General features: G+C 47.6%; 2 protein-coding genes across 2 annotated transcripts in view; both read left to right on the top strand.

The window, feature by feature from the left end:
• The window catches only part of wnk3 (WNK lysine deficient protein kinase 3), a gene marked incomplete at both ends in the record, with an annotated part of 45,416 nt that extends 36,352 nt beyond the window's left edge, over positions 1–9,064 (top strand). The window contains 8 exons of the mRNA XM_084461890.1: positions 142–873; positions 1,071–1,328; positions 3,800–4,140; positions 4,665–4,918; positions 5,981–6,076; positions 7,744–7,922; positions 8,459–8,629; positions 8,828–9,064. Of these exons, the coding sequence (XP_084318016.1) occupies positions 142–873; positions 1,071–1,328; positions 3,800–4,140; positions 4,665–4,918; positions 5,981–6,076; positions 7,744–7,922; positions 8,459–8,629; positions 8,828–9,064 (2,268 nt within the window). The remainder of the gene's footprint in view (positions 1–141; positions 874–1,070; positions 1,329–3,799; positions 4,141–4,664; positions 4,919–5,980; positions 6,077–7,743; positions 7,923–8,458; positions 8,630–8,827) is intronic.
• A 2,887-nt stretch (positions 9,065–11,951) lies between these two features.
• The window catches only part of phf8 (PHD finger protein 8), a 22,775-nt gene continuing 12,226 nt past the window's right edge, over positions 11,952–22,500 (top strand). The window contains exons 1-11 of the mRNA XM_084436215.1: positions 11,952–12,270; positions 14,027–14,378; positions 14,523–14,608; positions 15,187–15,322; positions 15,841–16,001; positions 16,326–16,467; positions 17,651–17,837; positions 19,277–19,439; positions 20,194–20,281; positions 21,873–21,979; positions 22,447–22,500. The exon at positions 22,447–22,500 is cut by the window's right edge and continues 38 nt beyond it. Coding sequence (XP_084292341.1) covers positions 14,281–14,378; positions 14,523–14,608; positions 15,187–15,322; positions 15,841–16,001; positions 16,326–16,467; positions 17,651–17,837; positions 19,277–19,439; positions 20,194–20,281; positions 21,873–21,979; positions 22,447–22,500 — 1,222 coding nt within the window. The 5' untranslated portion in view covers positions 11,952–12,270; positions 14,027–14,280. The remainder of the gene's footprint in view (positions 12,271–14,026; positions 14,379–14,522; positions 14,609–15,186; positions 15,323–15,840; positions 16,002–16,325; positions 16,468–17,650; positions 17,838–19,276; positions 19,440–20,193; positions 20,282–21,872; positions 21,980–22,446) is intronic.

Below are 22,500 nucleotides of genomic sequence, written 5' to 3'. Positions count from 1 at the left end.
CAACAACAACAGCAGCAGCATCAACAACAACAACAGCAAGTACTACAACAGCAGCAGCTACAACAGCAACAACAACAGCAAGTACTAGAGCAACAACAACAACAAAAGCAAGTACAACAACAACAAGAACAACAACAACAGGAAGTAGTTAAGGCTATGGAGATGCAAGTTCAGCAGCAGCAACAGGCACCATTACAGAAACACCAGTCGTTTCAGCACTCAGAGTCAGAGCTCTCCACAGGAGAGACCAGCGTGACCGAGGACACAGGCCCTCCTCACCCCTCCTCTGACTCCTCCCTGCCCCCCCTGCCCCTGAGCGACGCCCCCTTGCCCCCCCTCCCCCTCACGCTGACCCCCTCGCCGGCCCAGCCCTCCTCCGTGGCCGAGTCGGACAGCGAGGGCCCGCCCAAGATCGAGTTTGTGGACAACCGCATTAAGACGCTGGACGAGAAGCTGAGGAACCTGCTGTATCAGGAGTACAGTTGCGGGGGGGCGGGGCCGGTGGGCGGAGCCTCTGGGGTCACCGCCCCCACCTCCACCGGCTCCACCTCGGCGGGAGGGGAGGAGTACTGGGAGCCCCGCTCGCTCCACCCCTCGTCCTTCCCCCCGCCCACCTCCTCGTCCGACACCTCCCCGCACTCCTCCTCCTCCAGCACCTCCTCCACCACCTCCCGCTCCTCCACCACCTCCCCCGACCAGGAGAGGGGGAGAGGAGGGGCGGAGGAGGCCCCTCCCCCGCGGGCCCCGACCTCCGCGGAGGAGGGGCAGCCTTCCCCACCTCTCCCCTCCTCCTCCACCTCCCTCCCGGCCCCCCCACAAGGACACTCCGCTGGGTCCCAGTGCCCACCCGTTCCCGGAGAACCCACCGTGCTTGTAAGTCCTGGTCCACACACACAGAGGGACCTGTTTGTTATATACATCATATAATCCCACGTCAGCGATGACGTCACTTACTTCAGCACTATTTAACATGTGGTTTTTTGCGCTCGTATAACAGCCTTTCTTTCTTCCTGTAAAGACCCTTGATCACAGCTACTCACCCCTGACGCTCTGCCCCCCTCCTCCTCCAGGCCGCCCCCTCTCCCTCTGACCCCAGTAACCCGGGAGACGCCCTGTGGCCCTCCAATCAGCACGAGGCGGCCCTCTGGCCTGAGACGCAGCAGCAGCACCACAATGCAGGAGGTGGATATTTTGGCCTAAACCTGACATGTCCTAGTATCACAAATCCTGTTAGCAAGAAATCCTGGACTCGCAAATTCAAAAGCTGGGCATGCAAACTGCGCCACTCCGCCAGCTTGTTCAAGAAGCCCAGGGTCCAGCAAGGTAGCGTCTCCTTAGAACAACGAGAGCGAGAGAGAGAGAGAGAGAGAGAGAGAGAGAGAGAGAGAGAGAGAGAGAGAATGGGGTGTTGGTGGGGGGAGGGATGAACTCAAACCTAATGTCTAGTTTCTAGAATAACATAGTAATGCATCTTGCTAAACCTACAGGCATCATATGGATATTGTTTCTACCGTAGTTACTAGAATATATAGAATATATTTCCTGGTTATTTCTATCGTATTGTGATCGGCTTTGTCCTTTAGTTCTGTTGATATCCCTTTTTTTTGGATGGTCTGATTTGCAGGAATGGCTTTACAAAATGTATTTGTTGGCAATTTTGTTTTTGCATGTGTTTACTATCAGAGGAGGGGTGAGGGGTCAGAGTGTAGCCAGAGACACATCAAGGCTCTGCTCCACCCCCCCCCCCCCCCCCCCCAAGACCTCATAGGACCCCCCCAGCAGAGACCCCCGCTCTTAGTGCCCCCTGCCCTTCACTACCCCCCTCAGCTCCCAGGGAAGCCCCCTCACAAACTACTGCCCTCAACCTGGCATGCCTGGGGCAGATTAGCTCACAGAGTACCACACACACACACGCACGCACACACACACACACACACGCATGCATGCACACACACACACACGCACGCACACACACACACGTACACACACACAGGCACGCACGCATGCATGCACACACACACACACACACACACACACACCATGGCTTGAGGGCTCCCCATCACATCCTGTATCCATGCCAGATGCATAATGCTCAGCGATGCTGAATCAGTAGGCCAGATGGTGTTGGCCACGCCTTACAAAGATTCCACCATCGCTGAGCACAAGCAGGAAATACAGCTTGGCTCCACTACATCTGCTTACAATCTAAATACTTTTTTTTTTAAAGCTAATTCCTTTCAAATTTGCCATTTGCCTTTTCTGTGTGTGATATCCTAGATTATGATGATGGTCATAATTGACTGTACCTGGCTAACCAGGTGCTTACCTGTACTTTCCTACCTGGATAGGCTTTTAGAAGGCTAAGCTTTAGCACGTTATTTTATTTTAATTGAATGTATTGCCAGGACTGCCCCTTAAGATGAATTACCTCATTTTCAATGTTCATTTGCAGACCAGTGCTTGCATGTATTTCTGTTCATGTGTTAAGCGGTAGTTTTTAGATAGATGTCTAGATGTAAGTATAACGATAACATATGGATGAATATAGAGTATGTGCACCCCATGTACCCTATGTTCAACATATGTGTTTGTGTGTGTGTGTGTATGGTGATGTGCAGTGCCCTTATGTGTGATATAACACACACACTCACATGAAACTGTACATGTTTCATGTTGATGTGAAACAATGCAGTCAACCCATATACAACACGCTCTGAATACGCCTGGATATCAAACGCCACATTATCACTGGTTCACAGCGCAGCTTCGCTGGTGTGTGATATGTGATTGGGACATGTTGTGTGTGTGTGTGTGTGTGTGTGTGTGTGAATGAGAGACTGGATGTCTGGGTGGGAGGGGCTTTACCAATGCAAACATTCAACTAACATCCCATAATGTTCATGTATATTCCAGTCTTTGGTTGCTGTTGTTTTCAAACACTTATCTGCCACCCTTAACCCCCCCCCCTCCCCCCTCCCTTAACATGTTCCTACTTACTATTATATTATAAAGTTGATTCCTGTCACTTTTCCTACAAGAAAAAGAGAAACATTTGTTAAATTGTCATAATGTTCTAAATCAACGTTAAGTTTATATCCCCATAGTCGTGATGTGAGCCCATGATTCACTAGGTTGCTGGTGATGTGATGTCATGCACTTTAACGGCGTGTCTCTGTCTCTGTGGTGTCCCCGTCTGTCCCCGTCTGTCCACGTCTGTCCACATGTCTCCCCCGTGTCTCCGTGTGTCGTTTTACCCGTTTTACCCGTCCTTTTTCTACCTTCCTCACTCTTGTAACTGTGTCCCTGTGTCTCTCTGCGCGTCCTCGTCCCCGCGTCCTCGTCTGTCCCCTGTCCCTGTTGCCCCCCCCCCCCATCAGATGGACACTCCAGTGGCAGCCAGGCCACCAGGGAGGAGAGCGCCCCCCTCAACCCACCCCAGTCATGTAAAGGACGATTTCAGGTATCCTACTGTACCAGCTTGGCTTGATCATGTGATCTCATTAGCTAGGCTAGTTTATGAGAAGCACATTTCAGCAACAAGGCAATTCAAAATGCTTTACATGAGGCATTAAAAGCATCAAGACAAAGTGCAACACATAAAAGGTCATAAAACCAAATGCAAAAAAGGACCCTCTTTTCTTTATCACATACTGAAACCTTCTCTCTCTCCACTCACTTATGTACAATGTCCTTCTGTATAGTTGCTGCTGGCTTTTCACCAGTGCCTCAAACATGCTTTCTGAGCAAGGGTTAGTCACCAAGCTTGCCATTAAACTGTCTCTTCTTCCCTTTCTCCCAGGTCACTCCAGTGGCCCAGCCCCCCGAGACCTCTCCCCCCAAGGAGATGCACTCTGGCCTGGGCAGCGGTCACAGGAAAGTGGGGCGCTTCTCCGTGACCCAGGCGGAGGCCCGGAAAGAGGAGAGCAACGTGTCCGACAGCTCCCCGGTGTCCCCCGACCTGGAGAGGGAGAGGAGGAAGGCGCGGGGGAGGGAGGGAGAGAAGGAGGAGAGGACTCCCTCCCTGGCCCACCCGCCCAGAGGCCACGCCCACGGCCACTCCCCCCTGGGGAGCAGCGATGACGAGGAGAGCGAGCTGGAGGATGAGGAGCTGAGGAAGGAGCTGCATAAGCTGAGAGAGAAGTGAGATATGAGGGGCTAGGAGGGGAGCAGCTTCTCTCGGGTCAAACCATTGTTGGGTTTTTACAATTTGGACTAATCCATTTGTACTATTCGTCTCCCCTTCCCTGTCCGCCCATCCTATCTTGACCTGCCTGCATTCTTAAATGTCCTCCGTCTCCTCCCTCCTCAACCCCATCTCCTCCCTCCTCAACCCCATCTCCTCCCTCCTCAACTCTGTCTCCTCCCTCCTCAACCCCATCTCCTCCCTCCTCAACCGCGTCTCCTCCCTCCTCAACCCTGTCTCCTCCCTCCTCAACCCTGTCTCCTCCCTCCTCAACTCTGTCTCCTCCCTCCTCAACCCCATCTCCTCCCTCCTCAACCGCGTCTCCTCCCTCCTCAACCCTGTCTCCTCCCTCCTCAACTCTGTCTCCTCCCTCCTCAACCCTGTCTCCTCCCTCCTCAACCCCGTCTCCTCCCTCCTCAACCTTGTCTCCTCTTCATCCTCCCTCCTCCTCTACCTCTCCTCCGTGGTCTCTCCTCCTCAGACACATAAAGGAAGTGGTCTCCCTGCAGACCCAGCAGAATAAAGAGCTCCAGGATCTCTACAGACAGCTCCGCTCTCTCAAAGACCACCATCAGACCCTCCCCCTGCCCCACGCCCTGCCCCTGCCCCTGCCCCGCGCCCCGGCCCTCCCCTCCGGCCCCCCCAGCCTCTCCCCTCGCAGGCCCAGACCCGCCAAAGCCAAGCTCCGGCCTCGCCCACACTCCCACATGGACAACAATGGAGTGGCGCATCCCGGTAAAGCTCTCCTTTATCTCTCTCGCTCGCTCGTACAGTACACACATCTCTCTCTCTCTTTCTCTCTCTTTCTCTCTCTCGTACAGTACACACATCTCTCTCTCTTTTATCTCTCGCTCTCATTCTCTCCTTTATCTCTCTCGCTCGTACAGTACACACATCTCTCTCTCTCGCTCTCGCTCTCATTCTCTCTCTTTCTCTCGCTCTCTCATTCACTCTCTCTCATTCTCTCTCTCACTCTCTCTTTCTCTCGCTCTGTCATTCTCTCTCTCTCTCTCATTCACTCTTTCTCTCTCATTCTCTCTCTCATTCTCTCTTTCTCTCGCTCTCTCATTCTCTCTCTCTCTCATTCTCTCTCATTCTCTCTCTCACTCTCTCATTCTCTCTCTCTCTCTTTCATTCTCGTTCCCTCCCTCCCTCTTTTACTCAACTAAGTGTGCATTTCGTCAGCATGTGCAGCTGCTGAATGTGTAAGTGGACAAAATCAACAATGATTCCCTCTCTCTTTCTCCCTAGGCTATCAGAGGCCTATGGTTCACTAAAAGCTCAATAACAGATATATAAAACATATAAAATACCAATCAAACAAAACACATTCACCTCCAGTCATCCAGTCACCCCCAACAATGGGGCTCTATTGATACGGGAAACATAGTTTACATGCCAAAGCAAGTGAACGATAAAAATGAAAATAAATGAAAACTAAACAAAATAACACAAACAATAAGATGTAAACATTTGACTTAAAACGTTTTTAAGAAATAGAAGCATTCAGACTTTTACTCTTATGTACAGTGTTCAACAATGTGCAAATAGTTGAAGTACGAAGGTCAAGGGTGAAGATAAGCGGGAACAAACAAACAAACATGTAAACATTACCCTTTTAAGAGTATACAAGTATACCAAGTGTTCACTCAAACACGCACACAAACTTCCTCTCTCTCTCTCTCTCTCTCTCTCTCTCACACACACACACACACACACACACACACACGCACACACACACAAACATTGTGATTAATGTAAATGAATATGATGTTTGACTGTCTTCTCTCTTTCCAGGGATCCAGCAGTCCTGTAGTTTCTCTGGTGGGGAGCAGAGCAGACTCTTCCAGTACTGCAGCCCAGAGCACCCCGCCTCTCTGACCACCAAGAGAGGTAAGCCTCGAGGCCTGGCCAGGTCACAGCATGGACATACAAACACTTCCATACTTAACCAGAGCACCCCGCCTCTCTGACCACCAAGAGAGGTAAGCCTTGAGGCCTGGCCAGGTCACAGCATGGACATACAAACACGTACATACTTAAAGGTGCAGTATCTGATGTCATAATAGAGTGGTGAGGTCTGATGTCATAATAGAGTGGTGAGGTCTGATGTCATAATAGAGTGGTGAGGTCTGATGTCATAATAGAGTGGTGAGGTCTGATGTCATAATAGAGTGGTGAGGTCTGATGTCATAATAGAGTGGTGAGGTCTGATGTCATAATAGAGTGGTGAGGTCTGATGTCATAATAGAGTGGTGAGATCTGATGTCATAATAGAGTGGTGAGGTCTGATGTCATAATAGAGTGGTGAGGTCTGATGTCATAATAGAGTGGTGAGGTCTGATGTCATAATAGAGTGGTGAGGTATGATGTCATAATAGAGTGGTGAGATCTGATGTCATAATAGAGTGGTGAGGTCTGATGTCATAATAGAGTGGTGAGGTCTGATGTCATAATAGAGTGGTGAGGTATGATGTCATAATAGAGTGGTGAGGTCTGATGTCATAATAGAGTGGTGAGGTTTGATGTCATAATAGAGTGGTGAGGTCTGATGTCATAATAGAGTGGTGAGGTCTGATGTCATAATAGAATGGTGAGGTCTGATGTCATAATAGAGTGTTGAGGTTGATGTCATAATACAGTGGTGAGGTCTGATGTCATAATAGAGCGGTGAGGTTTGATGTCATAATAGAGTGGTGAGGTCTGATGTCATAACAGAGTGGTGAGGTCTGATGTCATAATAGAGTGGTGAGGTCTGATGTCATAATAGAGTGGTGAGGTCTGATGTCATAACAGAGTGGTGAGGTCTGATGTCATAATAGAGTGGTGAGGTCTGATGTCATAATAGAGTGGTGAGGTCTGATGTCATAATAGAGTGGTGAGGTCTGATGTCATAATAGAGTGGTGAGGTCTGATGTCATAATAGAGTGGTGAGATCTGATGTCATTTTGTAGGCTGAAAATTTAGCATCGCTACCATTTGGTTCTAAATCCCTATCTCCTCTTCATCTCTTCTTCATCTCTTCATCTCCTCCATCTCCTCTCCATCTCCTCTCCATCTCCTCTCTATCTCTTCTTCATCTCTTCATGTCTCCATCTCCTCTCCATATCTCCACTTCATCTCCATATCTTCATCTCCTCTCCATATCTTCATCTCCTCTTCATCTCTTCTCCATCTCCTCTCCATCTCTCCATCTCTACTTCATCTTCATCTCTCCATCACCTCTCCATTTCTTCTTTATCTCTCCATCTCTCCACTTCATCTCCATATCTTCATCTCCTCTCCATCTCTTCATCTCCTCTTCATCTCTTCTTCATCTCTTCATCTCCTCCATCTCCTCTCTATCTCTTCATATTCTCTTCATGTCTTCATCTCCTCTCCATATCTTCATCTCCTCTTCATCTCTTCATCTCTTCTTCATCTCCTCTCCATCTCTCCATCACTACTTCATCTTCATCTCTCCATCTCTTCTTTATCTCTTCATCTCTTCTTCCTGTCCATTTCATCTCCTCTCCATCTCTCCATCTCCCCTCCATCTCTTCATCTGCTCCTCATCTCAGACCACAGTCCTCCAGCCCATGGGATGGGTGCGAGGAAGAGCACGTTCACAGATGAATTGCACAAACTGGTGGATGATTGGACGAAGGAGACGGTTGGCCCCGCCCCTCCCAAGCCCTCGCTCAATCAGATCAAACAGATCCAGCAGGTGGAGTCAGGAGGCTGGGGCCAGCCCACCGAGGTACAGTAACACCCCCTCTTACACCAAAACAACATTCTCCCCACTGGGGATTAGGGATTATTAAAGTATTCTATCTATCACGTAGGCCTATTTCTGCTTATGAGCATGATGTAGTATATGACAGATTTATTTGTCATATACTACATCATACAGTTACAACGAGTAGTGAAATGTTCTTCCGCTAGCTTCTAGATCGTGCACACACTAAGGAAAGAAATATGTTATAGACTGTAGTTTATTTTCTTAGTGTGTACTCACGTTGTAGCATGCTGTACTCATGTTGTACTACTGAGAACATGCTGTTTACAAACGTTAATGAACATATTGTCCTGATGAACATATTGTGACGATCGTGACTTAGTGACATCACAGTAGCTCTTTATTATCTTTCATTATGCTTCTATTGTGTTGTCTACTGTGTTTTTTGTATTGATTGAAATGGAAAACACTTTGGTCAACTCTTGTTGTTTTAAATGTGCTCTATAAATAAAGTTGGATTGGATTGGATGGAGCTCATTAGTATGTCGTCCTACCAGGTGGCACCTCCAGGCTGGTTCCCTGTGGCTCCCCTGAACCCCCAGGCCCCCCCTGCCCCCCCCAGCCTGGTAGCACCAGTCCCCTCTCAGTTCCCCTCTGCTGGGGGTCTGGCGCTGCGCCCGCCGGGACCCCAACAACAACAACATCAACAACAAACGCACATGCCCCAAGTCCCACCGCTGCAGCAAAGTTTACATCTCCAGCAGCCTGCGCTGCTCCAGGCTCCTCCTATACAGCCCCTGACCTTCCAGCCCCTCCCCCAACCCCTCCCCCAGCCCCTCCCCCAGCCTCTAGCCCAGCCTCCGCTCCTCTCCCAGGCCCAGCCCACCCAGCTGCCCCACACCCACCCGCCTCTACTGCCTTCCCAGGCGCCGCCGTCGCAGATGCCCCCCGGGCCCGGCTCCCTGCTGCCCGGCTCGGGAAACCCCGCGCCCCACGCGGCCCCGGCGTCGGACGGAGGGGGGGGCACCGCCGGCGGGGGCGGCTTCTGCTCCTGCTCCTCCTCCTCCTCCTGCTCCTCCTCCTGCTCCACTGCTGCTTTACCTTCCAGTGCCAAACTGACCCCCACGCCCCAGACCTCCTCGCTCCCCATGGGACAGCAGTGAGACGGGGGGGGAGCGGGCGGGGTCACCACGGAGCGAGGGATGGAAGAATAGATAGAGAGACAAGAGAGAGAGATGAGGAGAAAAAGACAAAAAAAACAGATGAGTGGACGTGTGAATGAGAGAGCTGATTGAGGAAGACAAAATGGAGGCTGGTGTGTTTCTAGATGAGAAGATGGGGGAGTGAATGTGAGAGATGGTAGTTTAGTATGTACAGAAAGAGGGCAATATGAAACCAGGGGGCGAGGGCTATGAACTAACGTGTGTTTGGGGGTTCGGATGTACAAATTACCTAAATGTGTGCTTGTGTGTATTTGTGTGCGTGTGTTTGTTTGTTTGTGTGTGTGTTTGTGATGCCATTTATTGTCTGAGTACATATCCCTTGTGTGTTTTTGACACCAATTAACAGTCACGTTTTATTTTCTATCCAACCCAGTTGGACCTGAGCTCTTCCTAAGCAGAGACATGAAGGAACACAGAGATTTTTTGACATTGTTTTCATTTGTCAACGCTTATTCATCATCATCTTTATTTCAGACACAACGGTCCATTTGAAAGGACTACGAATATTAAAAGTGCAATTAGTAACTGTCATCTAAATTTATCATTTTGTGTTGTCTATGATCTGTCTGTAAGGCATTAGCAAAGTATTTTTGTAGAAGCACGTTGACAACGACTACATAATGGAAATTTAAACGATTCTTAAAACGAATAGGCCTATAGCACAAATGTTTTAATGGACGATGAATATGAAGCAGTTTGAACCACAGCATGCTAAATAACAGCATGGTAATGCTAACTGGCTACCATCATTACCACAGTGCCACTAGCTAAGCACACTGTTATACAGTGTAGTGCGCAGGCCTGGCATGTACTTATATTATATTTTACTTTGAGAATAGGGGTAATAATTTAGGTTTAGGGTTAGAGATATTTGAATTAACACAATAAGTCACCTGATAAAAACCTGATTAATTTATTTTATTAGAATACTTATGAAATTGAGTTTACTGAAAATGCACCTACTGTATCCCTTGACTTACATGAATTTAGTGCAGTGACACCCTTACTTATGACACATCATGCACAACAAGCTGAACAGTCAAAACGAAGTCAGTTTTATTTATCAAAGAGTCGTACTTGGGAGGGAAATTAGTGAAAAACTGCCCAGTATTGGTGAAGGGAGACTCGTGTTCAGGTCGGCCCCATATTGCCTTTTAGAATTCTTTTGTGTTTTCTTTTTTCCCCTGTAAGACAAAGCATTGTGATATTGTTGCACTGCATCAAATTGTATCCACACTGTTCCCATGTTACAGTAGCAGCCTCTCACGGTAGATGTCACTGTTTCAAACGTTCACCTGGTTCCACACCTCTGGACACGCCCCTCAAGACACAGTTGAAAAGGAAGTTTCCTGTCGTTTTAGTCCAATGTCAAACAGCATTGTGAGAAACTTGCTTGCCTATCTGTCAAGTGTACTATGGCTTCTGGATTTTATTAATGAACTATTTTTTGTCCTTATTGGTGAAGTGTGAATTACTCTTTTGAATTGGACCAAGGGCCACATATGCTGCATACATTGCATTGCAAAAGGTTTACTTGATTCCAAACCACTCATTTCACCATTTCCCATCATGCTCTATTTCAGTGATAGATTGCTGGGAGACACGCCGAATATAACATGCAGACATTCTGTTGGGTTATCAGTGCACTTAGCCATATACAAAATTGACCAATAACGGTCAGGCATTGATATATTAATACATTTTTTTGAAATCCTACCTGGACAATACAAAGGATGGTCTCTGTTTTTGTTTTTGTTCTGTTAAAAAATATATATATATATTTTGTGCCACAGCAAAGAGGAGATTGTACAATACAGTATAAGACACTGACGGGCTGCAACATGTCAAAGATGCACTTAAGTGGAATGAGGAACAATTTGTGCTTGATTTTTTGGTTGGTCAAAATTCAGCTCTACGACTGCATATGAATCTAGACTTTAACATAATGGTTTTCAGTATTTATGTTGTTTTTTATGAGACAACCCACATTTTCACAGTACTGTAGTTCATTATTAGTGGAGGTGAGTTACTGTGCTGTCAAGTCAAATACTAACATGTTGACACATTTGAGGATCTTCATTCAGGAAACTCCTGAATTGTTACCAAAAGGTTATCTTGAAGAAAATGATTATTTTTGTATTTTGAAATGGGGGTTGTACAAAATGTAAAATCGTGTTCTCATCAGTACCTAAATTGGAGGTTATGAAGCTAGAAAATATTGGTTCTCATCCATGTTAAAGGAGTTCCTCTGGTTATGTTCCACCTGTCTCTGTGTTGAATCATGTTTATAGATTCAAAGAGTTGTCAGTTTGCTAATGTTATTGCATTTAGGAAATTGACAACGTGGGAGAACATGACCACCAAACATGAACACGCCCTTAAAACCCGGGGGAGCCCCAACATGAGCTGACTGAGAACCATGCAACGATTGAAAGGTAATTTAAACTAAAAAAAAGAAAGAAAAGGTTGAATAAGAAATGTATGTTGCTGGTGATTTAGCCTATGTAAAAACTAATTCAATTGTTGATTTTATTTATGTTTTGTAACTAATCTAAATAAATGGTGTTAAACATCAAACTTGTGATTTGAGTATTTCTTGGTTTTTATGTATTTTATTACATACATTTTTTGTGGAATGATCATTTTAATCTCATTAGAAACACGAGGCAGAGTTAATCTAAAAAAAATAAAATATAAAAAGAGTTAGTATAATAGACAGCTTTACACTAGCTTTTCATGACCCACAACTTTATTGTTCTCTCACAACAGACAGTCTCTGGTTGGATTTGAAATGGCGCTGGTTCATCTGTAGCTGTGGCTTATTCACTGTCAAAGTGCTTCTGAAGAACTGCTTTTAACTATTAAATCGTTTCATTTTTCACCCTTGGGCCAAAATTACACAAGTGGATATTTTTTTGTGTCAAACAGGGAATGCAGTGAGAACTGTGGTTGAATACTTCACATCTCTAAACAAGGCCTCACCAAGCCTCGGCCTTGCCTGGGATTCAGGCCCGTGTTTGAGTGCTCAAGCCTCGGCCTTGCCTGGGATTCAGGCCGTGTTTGAGTGCTCAAGCCTCGGCCTTGCCTGGGACTCAGGCCCGTGTTTGAGTGCTCATCCGCCCGGGAACAACACAACTGTAAATGCGGTAAGAACTCATGTCAGACTCAAATCTCACTTATTAATATACAACTTAAAAGGTAATTGAAATAGCTCATAAACTAGTTGGTATATAAAACCTACCCCGTTCACATTTTAGTGGATGTATTTGTTTACTTTTACGTCTACCAGCTAGCTAGCTAATGCTAACATTAGCTAGCCGTAAACGCTTATCTAGCTAGCTGGTTAGCTTGCAGGGCTAATGCTAATGCTAGCACTAAGTAGCCTGCTGCTGACGAGCTAACACCAGCAGGCCAGCTCACTAAGGTTAGTTACAATTAATCTGGCTCTCTGAGCCGGCTAACCTAGCATTAGCTAACTCTCTCTCTTGGTGAGCTATACTAACGTATTTAGTAACGTTAGTCCCTAGGCAAGTATGTATTCTGTGTTTAAATAGCTTACTATTTGGTATTAGTTAACTAATAGTTGACTTTAAATCATAAAAACTCATCACGGCGAGCTAATGTTAGTAGTAGGCAGTTTGGTCATGTTGCTCTGTTGCTTTGCTGGTTGCTGCATGTGAGTAACTCCATCTGAAGAGTAACTCCATCTGTGAGTAACTCCATCTGAAGAGTAACTCCATCTGTGAGTAACTCCATCTGTGAGTAACTCCATCTGTGAGTAACTATATCTGTGAGTAACTCCATGTGTGAGTTACTCCATCTGAAGAGTAACTCCATCTGTGAGTAACTCCATCTGTGAGTAACTCCATCTGTGAGTAACTATATCTGTGAGTAACTGCATCTGTGAGTACCTCCATCTGTGAGTAACTCCATCTGTGAGTAACTCCATCTGTGAGTAACTCCATCAGTGAGTAACTCCATCTGTGAGTAACTCCATCTGTGAGTAACTCCATCTGTGAGTAACTCCATCTGTGAGTAACTATATCTGTGAGTAACTCCATCTGTGAGTATCTCCATCTGTGAGTAACTCCATCTGTGAGTAACTCCATCTGTGAGTAACTCCATCTGTGAGTAACTATATCTGTGAGTAACTATATCTGTGAGTAACTCCATCTGTGAGTAACTCCATCTGTGAGTAACTCCATCTGTGAGTATCTCCATCTGAAGAGTAACTCCATCTGAAGAGTAACTCCATCTGTGAGTAACTCCATCTGAAGAGTAACTCCATCTGTGAGTTACTCCATCTGTGAGTAACTCCATCTGTGAGTAACTCCATCTGTGAGTAACTCCATCTGTGAGTAACTCCATCTGAGAGTAACTCCATCTGTGAGTAACTCCATCTGTGAGTAACTCCATCTGTGAGTAACTCCATCTGTGAGTAACTCCATCTGTGAGTAACTCCATCTGAAGAGTAACTCCATCTGTGAGTAACTCCATCTGTGAGTAACTCCATCTGAAGAGTAACTCCATCTGTGAGTAACTCCATCTGAAGAGTAACTCCATCTGTGAGTAACTCCATCTGTGAGTAACTCCATCTGAAGAGTTTAAACTTCTCAACCTGTCTCCATCTGAAGAGTTTAAACTTCTCAACCTGTCTCCATCTGAAGAGTTTAAACTTCTCAACCTGTCTCCATCTGAAGAGTTTAAACTTCTCAACCTGTCTCCATCTGAAGAGTTTAAACTTCTCAACCTGTCTCCATCTGAAGAGTTTAAACTTCTCAACCTGTCTCCATCTGAAGAGTTTAAACTTCTCAACCTGTCTCCATCTCAAGAGTTTAAACTTCTCAACCTGTCTCCATCTCAAGAGTTTAAACTTCTCAACCTGTGTTCCCCTTTCAACAGGCGCCTACCCCTGGCGAATGCTCCAGACCATGTATGACAGCAAGAGGCTCCCTCATCCAGAGAAGTGAGACCAGTCCACCAGTTTCATCCTAGTGCTCCTTGGTCCAGAGGTCCATGCAACCCTAATCAAGGAGAAACTTTCATCAAACTTTTCAAGGGTTCCTGTTTCAGATTGTGTCAGCGTAGTGCTGTCTTTACCCAGAGTGGATTTTATATCCGAGCCAGAGCAGATCTAGCTTCCATCGCAGCCCAGCATGGCGTCCGTGCCCGTGTACTGCCTCTGTCGTCTACCCTACGATGTCACGCGCTTCATGATCGAGTGCGACATTTGCCAAGACTGGTTCCATGGAAGGTAATTCATTCTATATATTTCAGAAAGCTGCATCACATTTCTAGTAATTTGCTCTACTTTCCATATATATGATTATGGAGCCAGCTGTTATAAGGTGTAAATGTGCATTTGAATACATGGGTGTGTGTTGTTGTTTTTGTGTAGCTGTGTTGGGGTGGAGGAGGACAAGGCGGCGGAGATAGACCTTTACCACTGCCCTAACTGTCAGGTCAGCCATGGGCCGTCTGTCAGTAAGTCCTCTCTCTTTTCAGTCCACCACCCTGCCTGTCTTCATCTCAGACCGCCTCTGTTACCTCTCATATGCACCCTTCTGCCTGTCTTCATCTCAGACCGCCTCTGTTACCTCTCATATGCACCCTTCTGCGTGCACGTGTAGAGTGCATACACGTGGAATGGTATCAACTCAGTGTTATTCTACATCAGGCATTCCCAAACTGTGAGGCGGGCCTCCCCTGGGGGGCCCCAAAGAAATTCAGGGGAGGCACGGAGGGATGGTTAGAAAAAAAAGAAGGAAAAACATGTTTTTTATTTTAGAATTTTCTATGGTTTTTATGAATGAAACGTGATTTTAAAGGTCTTTTTTTTTTTTTAATGGACAAATTTGGGGGGTTCGGGGGGGCGCGGGTGTGTCACTGTTTTCAGAGGGGAGGCCCACATTGATGGAGTTTGGGAACCCATGTTCTACATGAATGCTCACGCCATTAGAGAACGTATGCTTCTGTTCTAAGGGTGTGGGGTTCCTAGCGGGCTTCTCATCAGGACATCCCAGTCTGAATTAATCCGAGTTGTTGTGTGTTTCCTCCTGCATGTCTGGCCGTGCGGAAGCGCCGGGGGTCCAGCAGGCAGGTGGAGGTGGGCGGAGCCGCAGCAAAGGAGGCGGGGCGTCCGGTGAAAACAGGAAGTCCGCAGTTTGTCAGAGAGCTGCGCAGCCGGACCTTCCCTAAGTGAGACTCCGGGGTCTTGTCTCTCTCTCTAGCATCTTCTCTCTCTCTCTCTCTCTCTCTCTCTCTCTCTCTTTAGCATCTCTCTCTCTCTCTTTAGCATCTCTCTCTCTCTCTCTCCCTCCCTCTCTCTCTCTAGCATCTTCTCTCTCTCTCTCTCTCTAGCATATCTCTCTCTCTCTAGCATCTTCTCTCTCTCTCTCTCTCTCTCTCTCTCTCTCTCTCTCTTTAGCATCTCTCTCTCTCTCTTTAGCATCTCTCTCTCTCTCTCTCCCTCCCTCTCTCTCTCTAGCATCTTCTCTCTCTCTCTCTCTCTAGCATATCTCTCTCTCTCTAGCATCTTCTCTCTCTCTCTCCCTCCCTCTAGCATATTTTCTCTTTCTCTTCTCTCTCATTATGAGCATAGAATATCTGTCTGCCTGCTAATGGTTCGTGTGTGTGTGTGTGTGTGTGTGTGTGTGCGCGTGCGTGTGTGTGCGTGTGTGTGTGTGTGTGTGTGTGTGTGTGTGTGTGTGTGACAGTGCGGACGAGGTGCTGCTGAAGCCGTCGGGGGCGCAGCTGACGGTGGAGTTCCTGGAGGAGCGCTCGTTCAGCGTTCCTGTGCTGGTGCTGAGGAGAGACGGCCTGGGCATGAACCTCCCCCCCGCCTCCTTCAGCGTGGCCGACGTGGAGCACTACATAGGTGCACCTCCCTCTGCAGACACACACACCTCCCTCTACACACACACACACCTCCCTCTACACACACACACACACCTCCCTCTACACACACACTAGGACCACACCTGCTGGGTCATGACTTCATCAGGTTTCACTGTTTCTTCCCAGAAGTCTATATTGAATCGAATACATTGGTCTCTAATCTAATAATGTCACTTATGCAAATCACTTTTTTTTTTACAGTGTATAACACTAATTATTATTACACTTCAGAGAAATAAATAAAAAAACAGCAATTAAAACGAAACATAGAATTTAAGACATTTGGACTTTGTGTGGTTAACAGGTGCAGACAAAGAGGTGGACGTGATCGACGTGTCCCGCCAGTGTGACCTGAAGATGCGTCTGGGGGATTTCGTTGAGTACTACAACAGCCCCAACAGAGACCGCACGCTCAACGTCATCAGCCTGGAGTTCTCAGAGACCAGGTACAGCCTGCCCCTCGGAACACTCAGTTACGCTTTGACCCAGCCAATCAGGGACTGCGTTCTGGTTTTGACCCAGCCAATCAGGGACTGCGTTCTTGTTTTGATCGAGCCAATCGGGGACTGCGTTCTTGTTTTGACCCAGCCAATCAGGGACTGCGTTCTTGTTTTGACCGAGCCAATCAGGGACTGCGTTCTTACTGCTGTTCTGCCCCCCAGTAGAAAGTAGCCCTTGATTGGTTCCCATAGTCGATGCGTGAAAAAGAAATACAGACCGCTGGCTAAACAGTCTCCCAAAGCAACGAGCAGTAACGTTAACGTTATTAGAACAAACACAGCCGCGAGTGCAGTATTGCAGAAATACACTCAGTAATAAAAATTGTACAAGAATAAGTTTGTGTGTTTGCACACAGTTTCTCAGAGGAAAATACATTTTTGCTGTTTTTCCGACTGGATTTGGCAAAAGAATTGTTCCGCTGATTGTCTGAAGGTTAGTCTGTCGAGGGAAGTACTCTCACGAGGCTACCATGCACCACCTTGGATATATGTTCTGAGAAAGTGATCCCATGGATCTTAATGTACTGCATGCTTTTACACCTGCATGTTGTCACTTATGAGATTAAGGCTTGACAAAGTGGTTTGTTTAATCATCTCTGCAGACTGAAGTTCGTTACGATCTGACGTAGTGTACCAAAAAAGCTCCCCGCTGACCTGAGCTTCCTGGGTCGTAGGAGTGTTTTATGAAAGTATTTATATACTTGGTTTAAGGTAGATTTCAAAGAACACGCGATGTGGTCGATTCAAGCTGGTTTCAAACAAAAGACAATAGTTTTATTCTGTTAGGATTTGCAAATTCAGATTCGATGCACAGGAAGTGAATCCAGGCAAGAGTGAGTGACTGGGGAACGAAAGCGATAGTAGGAACAATTTGTAGTTTTAACAGACTGATTCTAGAGGAACGAACTACAAAGTTAGAACAACAGTCAAGTAGGAAAACAAAACACAGTGGTGAGACTTGAATTTCATTCACAGTTTTTATGATGTACTAAAGCAGGTTATTTGCCCCCTGACCCCTGACCCAGGCTGTCTAACCTGATGGAGACCCCTAAGATCGTGAGGAAGCTCTCCTGGGTCGTAGGAGTGTTGTTATGATGTACTAAAGCAGGTTATTTGACCCCTGACCCAGGCTGTCTAACCTGGTGGAGACCCCTAAGATCGTGAGGAAGCTCTCCTGGGTGGAGAACCTGTGGCCGGAGGAGTCTGTGTTTGAGAGGCCCAACGTGCAGAAGTACTGCCTGATGGGGGTGAAGGACAGCTACACAGACTTCCACATCGACTTCGGAGGAACCTCCGTGTGGTACCACGTCCTGAGGGTGAGAGAGGGAGGAAACGGGGTGGGAGGGAGGGATGGGGGTGGGAGGGAGGGATGGGGGTGGGAGGGAGGTATGGGGGTGGAAGGGAGGGATGGGGGTGGGGGGGAGGTATGGGGGTGGGAGGGAGGTATGGGGGTGGGGGGGAGGTATGGGGGTGGGAGGGAGGGAGGGATGGGGGTGCGTGGGAGGTATGGGGGTGGAAGGGAGGGATGGGGGAGGGAGGGAGGTATGGGGGTGGAAGGGAGGGATGGGGGAGGGAGGGAGGTATGGGGGTGGGAGGGAGGTATGGGGGGGGGGAGGGAGGTATGGGGGTGGGAGGGAGGGAGGGATGGGGGTGCGTGGGAGGTATGGGGGTGGAAGGGAGGGATGGGGGAGGGAGGGAGGTATGGGGGTGGAAGGGAGGGATGGGGGAGGGAGGGAGGTATGGGGGGGGGGGAGGGAGGTATGGGGGTGGGAGGGAGGGAGGTATGGGGGTGGAAGGGAGGGATGGGGGAGGGAGGGAGGTATGGGGGTGGGAGGGAGGTATGGGGGGGGGGAGGGAGGTATGGGGGTGGGAGGGAGGGAGGTATGGGGGTGGAAGGGAGGTATGGGGGTGGAAGGGAGGGATGGGGGAGGGAGGGAGGTATGGGGGAGGGAGGGAGGTATGGGGGGGGGGAGGGAGGTATGGGGGTGGGAGGGAGGTATGGGGGTGGAAGGGAGGGATGGGGGTGGGGGGGAGGTATGGGGGTGGGAGGGAGGTATGGGGTTGGGAGGGAGGTATGGGGGGGTAACTGAGGGGGAATGGACTTAGTGAAACAGGGGGTAACTCTTCCTAGATGTGTGCTGTGAAGATTTACTGATGTTGACTGGGAGATGTTCTTTATTTGGGACTGTATTGTTCGATTACAAGTGCAAGTATATGTATTCATCTCTCTCTCTCTCTCTGTCTCTCTCTGTCTCTCTCTCCCTCTCTCTCTCTGTGTCTCTCTCTGTCTCTCTCTGTCTCTCTCTCTTTGTCTCTCTCTCTCTCTCTCTCTCTCTGTCTCTCTCTCTCTCTCTCTCTTTGTCTCTCTCTCTCTCTCTCTCTCTCTGTCTCTCTCTCTCTCTCCCTCTCTCTCTCTCTGTGTCTCTCTCTCTCTCTCTGTCTCTCTCTCTGTCTCTCTCTCTCTCTCTCTCTCTCTCTCTCTCTCTCTGTCTCTCTCTCTCTCCCTCTCTCTCTCTCTCTCTCTCTCTCTCTTTGTCTCTCTCTCTCTCTCTTTGTCTCTCTCTCTCTCTCTGTCTCTCTCTTTCTCTCTCTCTCTGTCTCTCTCTCTCTCCCTCTCCCCCTCTCTGTGTCTCTCTCTCTCTCTCTCTGTCTCTCTCTCTGTCTCTGTCTCTCTCTCTCTCTCTCTCTCTCTCTCTCTCTCTCTCCCTCTCTCTCTCTCTCTCTCTCTCTCTCTCTCTCTCTCTCTCTCTCTCAGGGGGAGAAGATCTTCTACCTGATCTCCCCCACGCCTGCTAACCTGGTGCTGTTTGAGCGCTGGAGCTCCTCGTCCAATCAGAACGAGATGTTCTTCGGGGACCAGGTGGACATGTGCTACAAGTGCTCGGTCAAGCAGGGAAACACCCTCTTCATCCCAACAGGTGAGCAGCAATATGTCCTCATCACTTCATCTTTCTCCTTCAGTGGAGAGTGGCCGTCATTTATCAAAGGAGTGCAGATCTGATAAGAAGTGATGGTAGGACAGCGTTCACATGATCTATCTAACAGTCTTATGAGGCCAATCCCATCGTACGAACGATCGGGCGTTGATAAATGTAGCAGATGAAAACAATCGTCATTTAAAACATCACGTCATTTGTTAATTTTGATTGATAGTAATTATGTCACCAGTACATTGATTGATTGGTGTAAGATTAATTTCACTTTCATTTTAAGACTTGTAAGGCTGCATAGTTTCAGTAGGCTCAAAATGAAAGCGAAATTACTCTTACACCAAAAACCTGTTTACTCTGTTAACTACAAATAATTTGAAAATGCCCATTTATGTGAGGGATATATGACACATTGAAGAGGCCTTTACAAAATATATTTTTCCATAGGATAGGCTACATGTTTCTAAGTGATGATCAGGCCTATGTGGCTGGGCTGTGTTTAGATGCCAGTCAGAATCAGTCTCATGATTCTCTAACTTGCTTCTAACTTAACTTCTAACTAACGTAACTTCTCACTCTCCGCTCAAGTCCAGATTGATAAATGCTGAACTTGTGGTGGAAATGAAGCCCGGTTTCCTGTCCTCCGACCGCTTAGTAAACCAGGGTCAGAGTCATTATCCTGGGCCCAGACCAGCCTATCAGTGCTGGTAATATAGTAATATGCTGTTCCCGTTGGTTCCAGGGTGGATCCACGCTGTGCTGACCCCTGTGGACTGCCTGGCATTCGGGGGAAACTTCCTGCACAGCCTCAATATTGACATGCAGCTCCGGTGAGTCAGTTATTACCCCACATCAGGGGCATTACAAGTCCAGTTATTACCCCACCTCAGAGGCATTACAAGTCCAGTTATTACCCCACATCAGAGGCATTACAAGTCCAGTTATTACCCCACCTCAGAGGCATTACAAGTCCCAGTTATTACCCCACCTCAGAGGCATTACAAGTCCCAGTTATTACCCCACCTCAGAGGCATTACTAGTCCAGTTATTACCCCACCTCAGAGGCATTACAAGTCCAGTTATTACCCCACCTCAGAGGCATTACAAGTCCCAGTTATTACCCCACCTCAGAGGCATTACAAGTCCCAGACAGTTATTACCCCACCTCAGAGGCATTACAAGTCCAGTTATTACCCCACCTCAGAGGCATTACAAGTCCAGTTATTACCCCACCTCAGAGGCATTACAAGTCCAGTTATTACCCCACCTCAGAGGCATTACAAGTCCAGTTATTACCCCACCTCAGAGGCATTACAAGTCCAGTTATTACCCCACCTCAGAGGCATTACAAGTCCAGTTATTACCCCACCTCAGAGGCATTACAAGACCCAGACAGTTATTACCCCACCTCAGAGGCATTACTGCCCCAGACAGTTATTACCCCACCTCAGAGGCATTACAAGTCCCAGACAGTTATTACCCCACCTCAGAGGCATTACTAGTCCAGTTATTACCCCACCTCAGAGGCATTACTGCCCCAGACAGTTATTACCCCACCTCAGAGGCATTACAAGTCCAGTTATTACCCCACCTCAGAGGCATTACAAGTCCCAGACAGTTATTACCCCACCTCAGAGGCATTACAAGTCCCAGACAGTTATTACCCCACCTCAGAGGCATTACAAGTCCCAGTTATTACCCCACCTCAGAGGCATTACAAGTCCCAGACAGTTATTACCCCACCTCAGAGGCATTACAAGTCCCAGACAGTTATTACCCCACCTCAGAGGCATTACAAGTCCCAGTTATTACCCCACCTCAGAGGCATTACTAGTCCAGTTATTACCCCACCTCAGAGGCATTACAAGTCCCAGTTATTACCCCACCTCAGAGGCATTACAAGTCCCAGTTATTACCCCACCTCAGAGGCATTACAAGTCCAGTTATTACCCCACCTCAGAGGCATTACAAGTCCCAGACCGTTATTACCCCACATCACATAATTGGTCATAGTGTTCACCTATTCGTTCACCAACGATGTATGCCAAAATATTTACAAAATTCTACTTTTGTTGTAATCTTATATCAAAGTATATCATTTCTTACTTCCTGGAAAACGGTAGGTCACGTGCAATGATGACAACAGGTACCTTAGATTTTAGGCCAATAATCTCACGACATCCACCCGTCAATCAACGCTATCCTTCTATCGAATCTGTCTAAAGTTCTTAAAACCCGTCCACTTGTCAATGCTCCAATCAAATTCCTCTAAACATTATGTCCCACCCTCATAGCTTGTTTGCGTCGGAAATACGTCAAACTACGGAAGTTAGATGATCTCAAACGTCCGTTTCAGTGCGACTTTAAGGGATGACGTCCGTATGTTCCAACCGTCTCTCTTCTGTCCTCATCCCTCATCAGAGCTTATGAGATAGAGAAGAGGCTGAGCACAGCAGACCTGTTCAAGTTCCCCAACTTTGAGACCGTGTGCTGGTATGTGGGCAAGCATCTTCTGGACACCTTCAGAGGTGAGTTCACCATCAGCCCTCCTGTCTCCTCCTGGCTTCCTCTCTGCCTCGCTGTGACCTGCGTTAGTGGCCGATCAAAATCAATCAATCAATCAATCAAAGCTTTATTTGTATAGCGCATTTCATACCCAGAGGCAACACAATGCGCTTTACAGAGAACAAGGGAGGTGGGCATACGACCCACCCCTACATATTCCAGAGGGAAGCAAAAAAAAAGTAATCACCCGGGGGCCAGATAAGTGAGCTGTAAACATTCTTCCCTGACCCCTCTCAACAAGGCGATCGAGCAAGCTCCTGGAGTATGTTTGTCTACCGGCTAAGAACATTTAAATCAAAATTTTACAATCAAAAGGCTTTATCCCGTTAACGCTAAACCAGAGTTCTGGGTCTAGGACAAGGGGCCTTGGGGGTCCGGTACGGCTGATGTTCTGGAAGGTTCCTCTGTTCTCTCTCCGTCTCTACCTCAGGTCTGAGGGAGAACCGCAGACACCCGGCCACCTACCTGGTCCACGGAGCCAAGG

Source organism: Borostomias antarcticus, assembly GCF_949987555.1.
Source record: "Borostomias antarcticus genome assembly, chromosome: 3".
Taxonomy (NCBI): Eukaryota; Metazoa; Chordata; class Actinopteri; order Stomiiformes; family Stomiidae; genus Borostomias; species Borostomias antarcticus.
The sequence above is the reverse complement of the archived record's forward strand: the minus strand, read 5'-3'. Positions and strand labels throughout refer to the sequence as shown.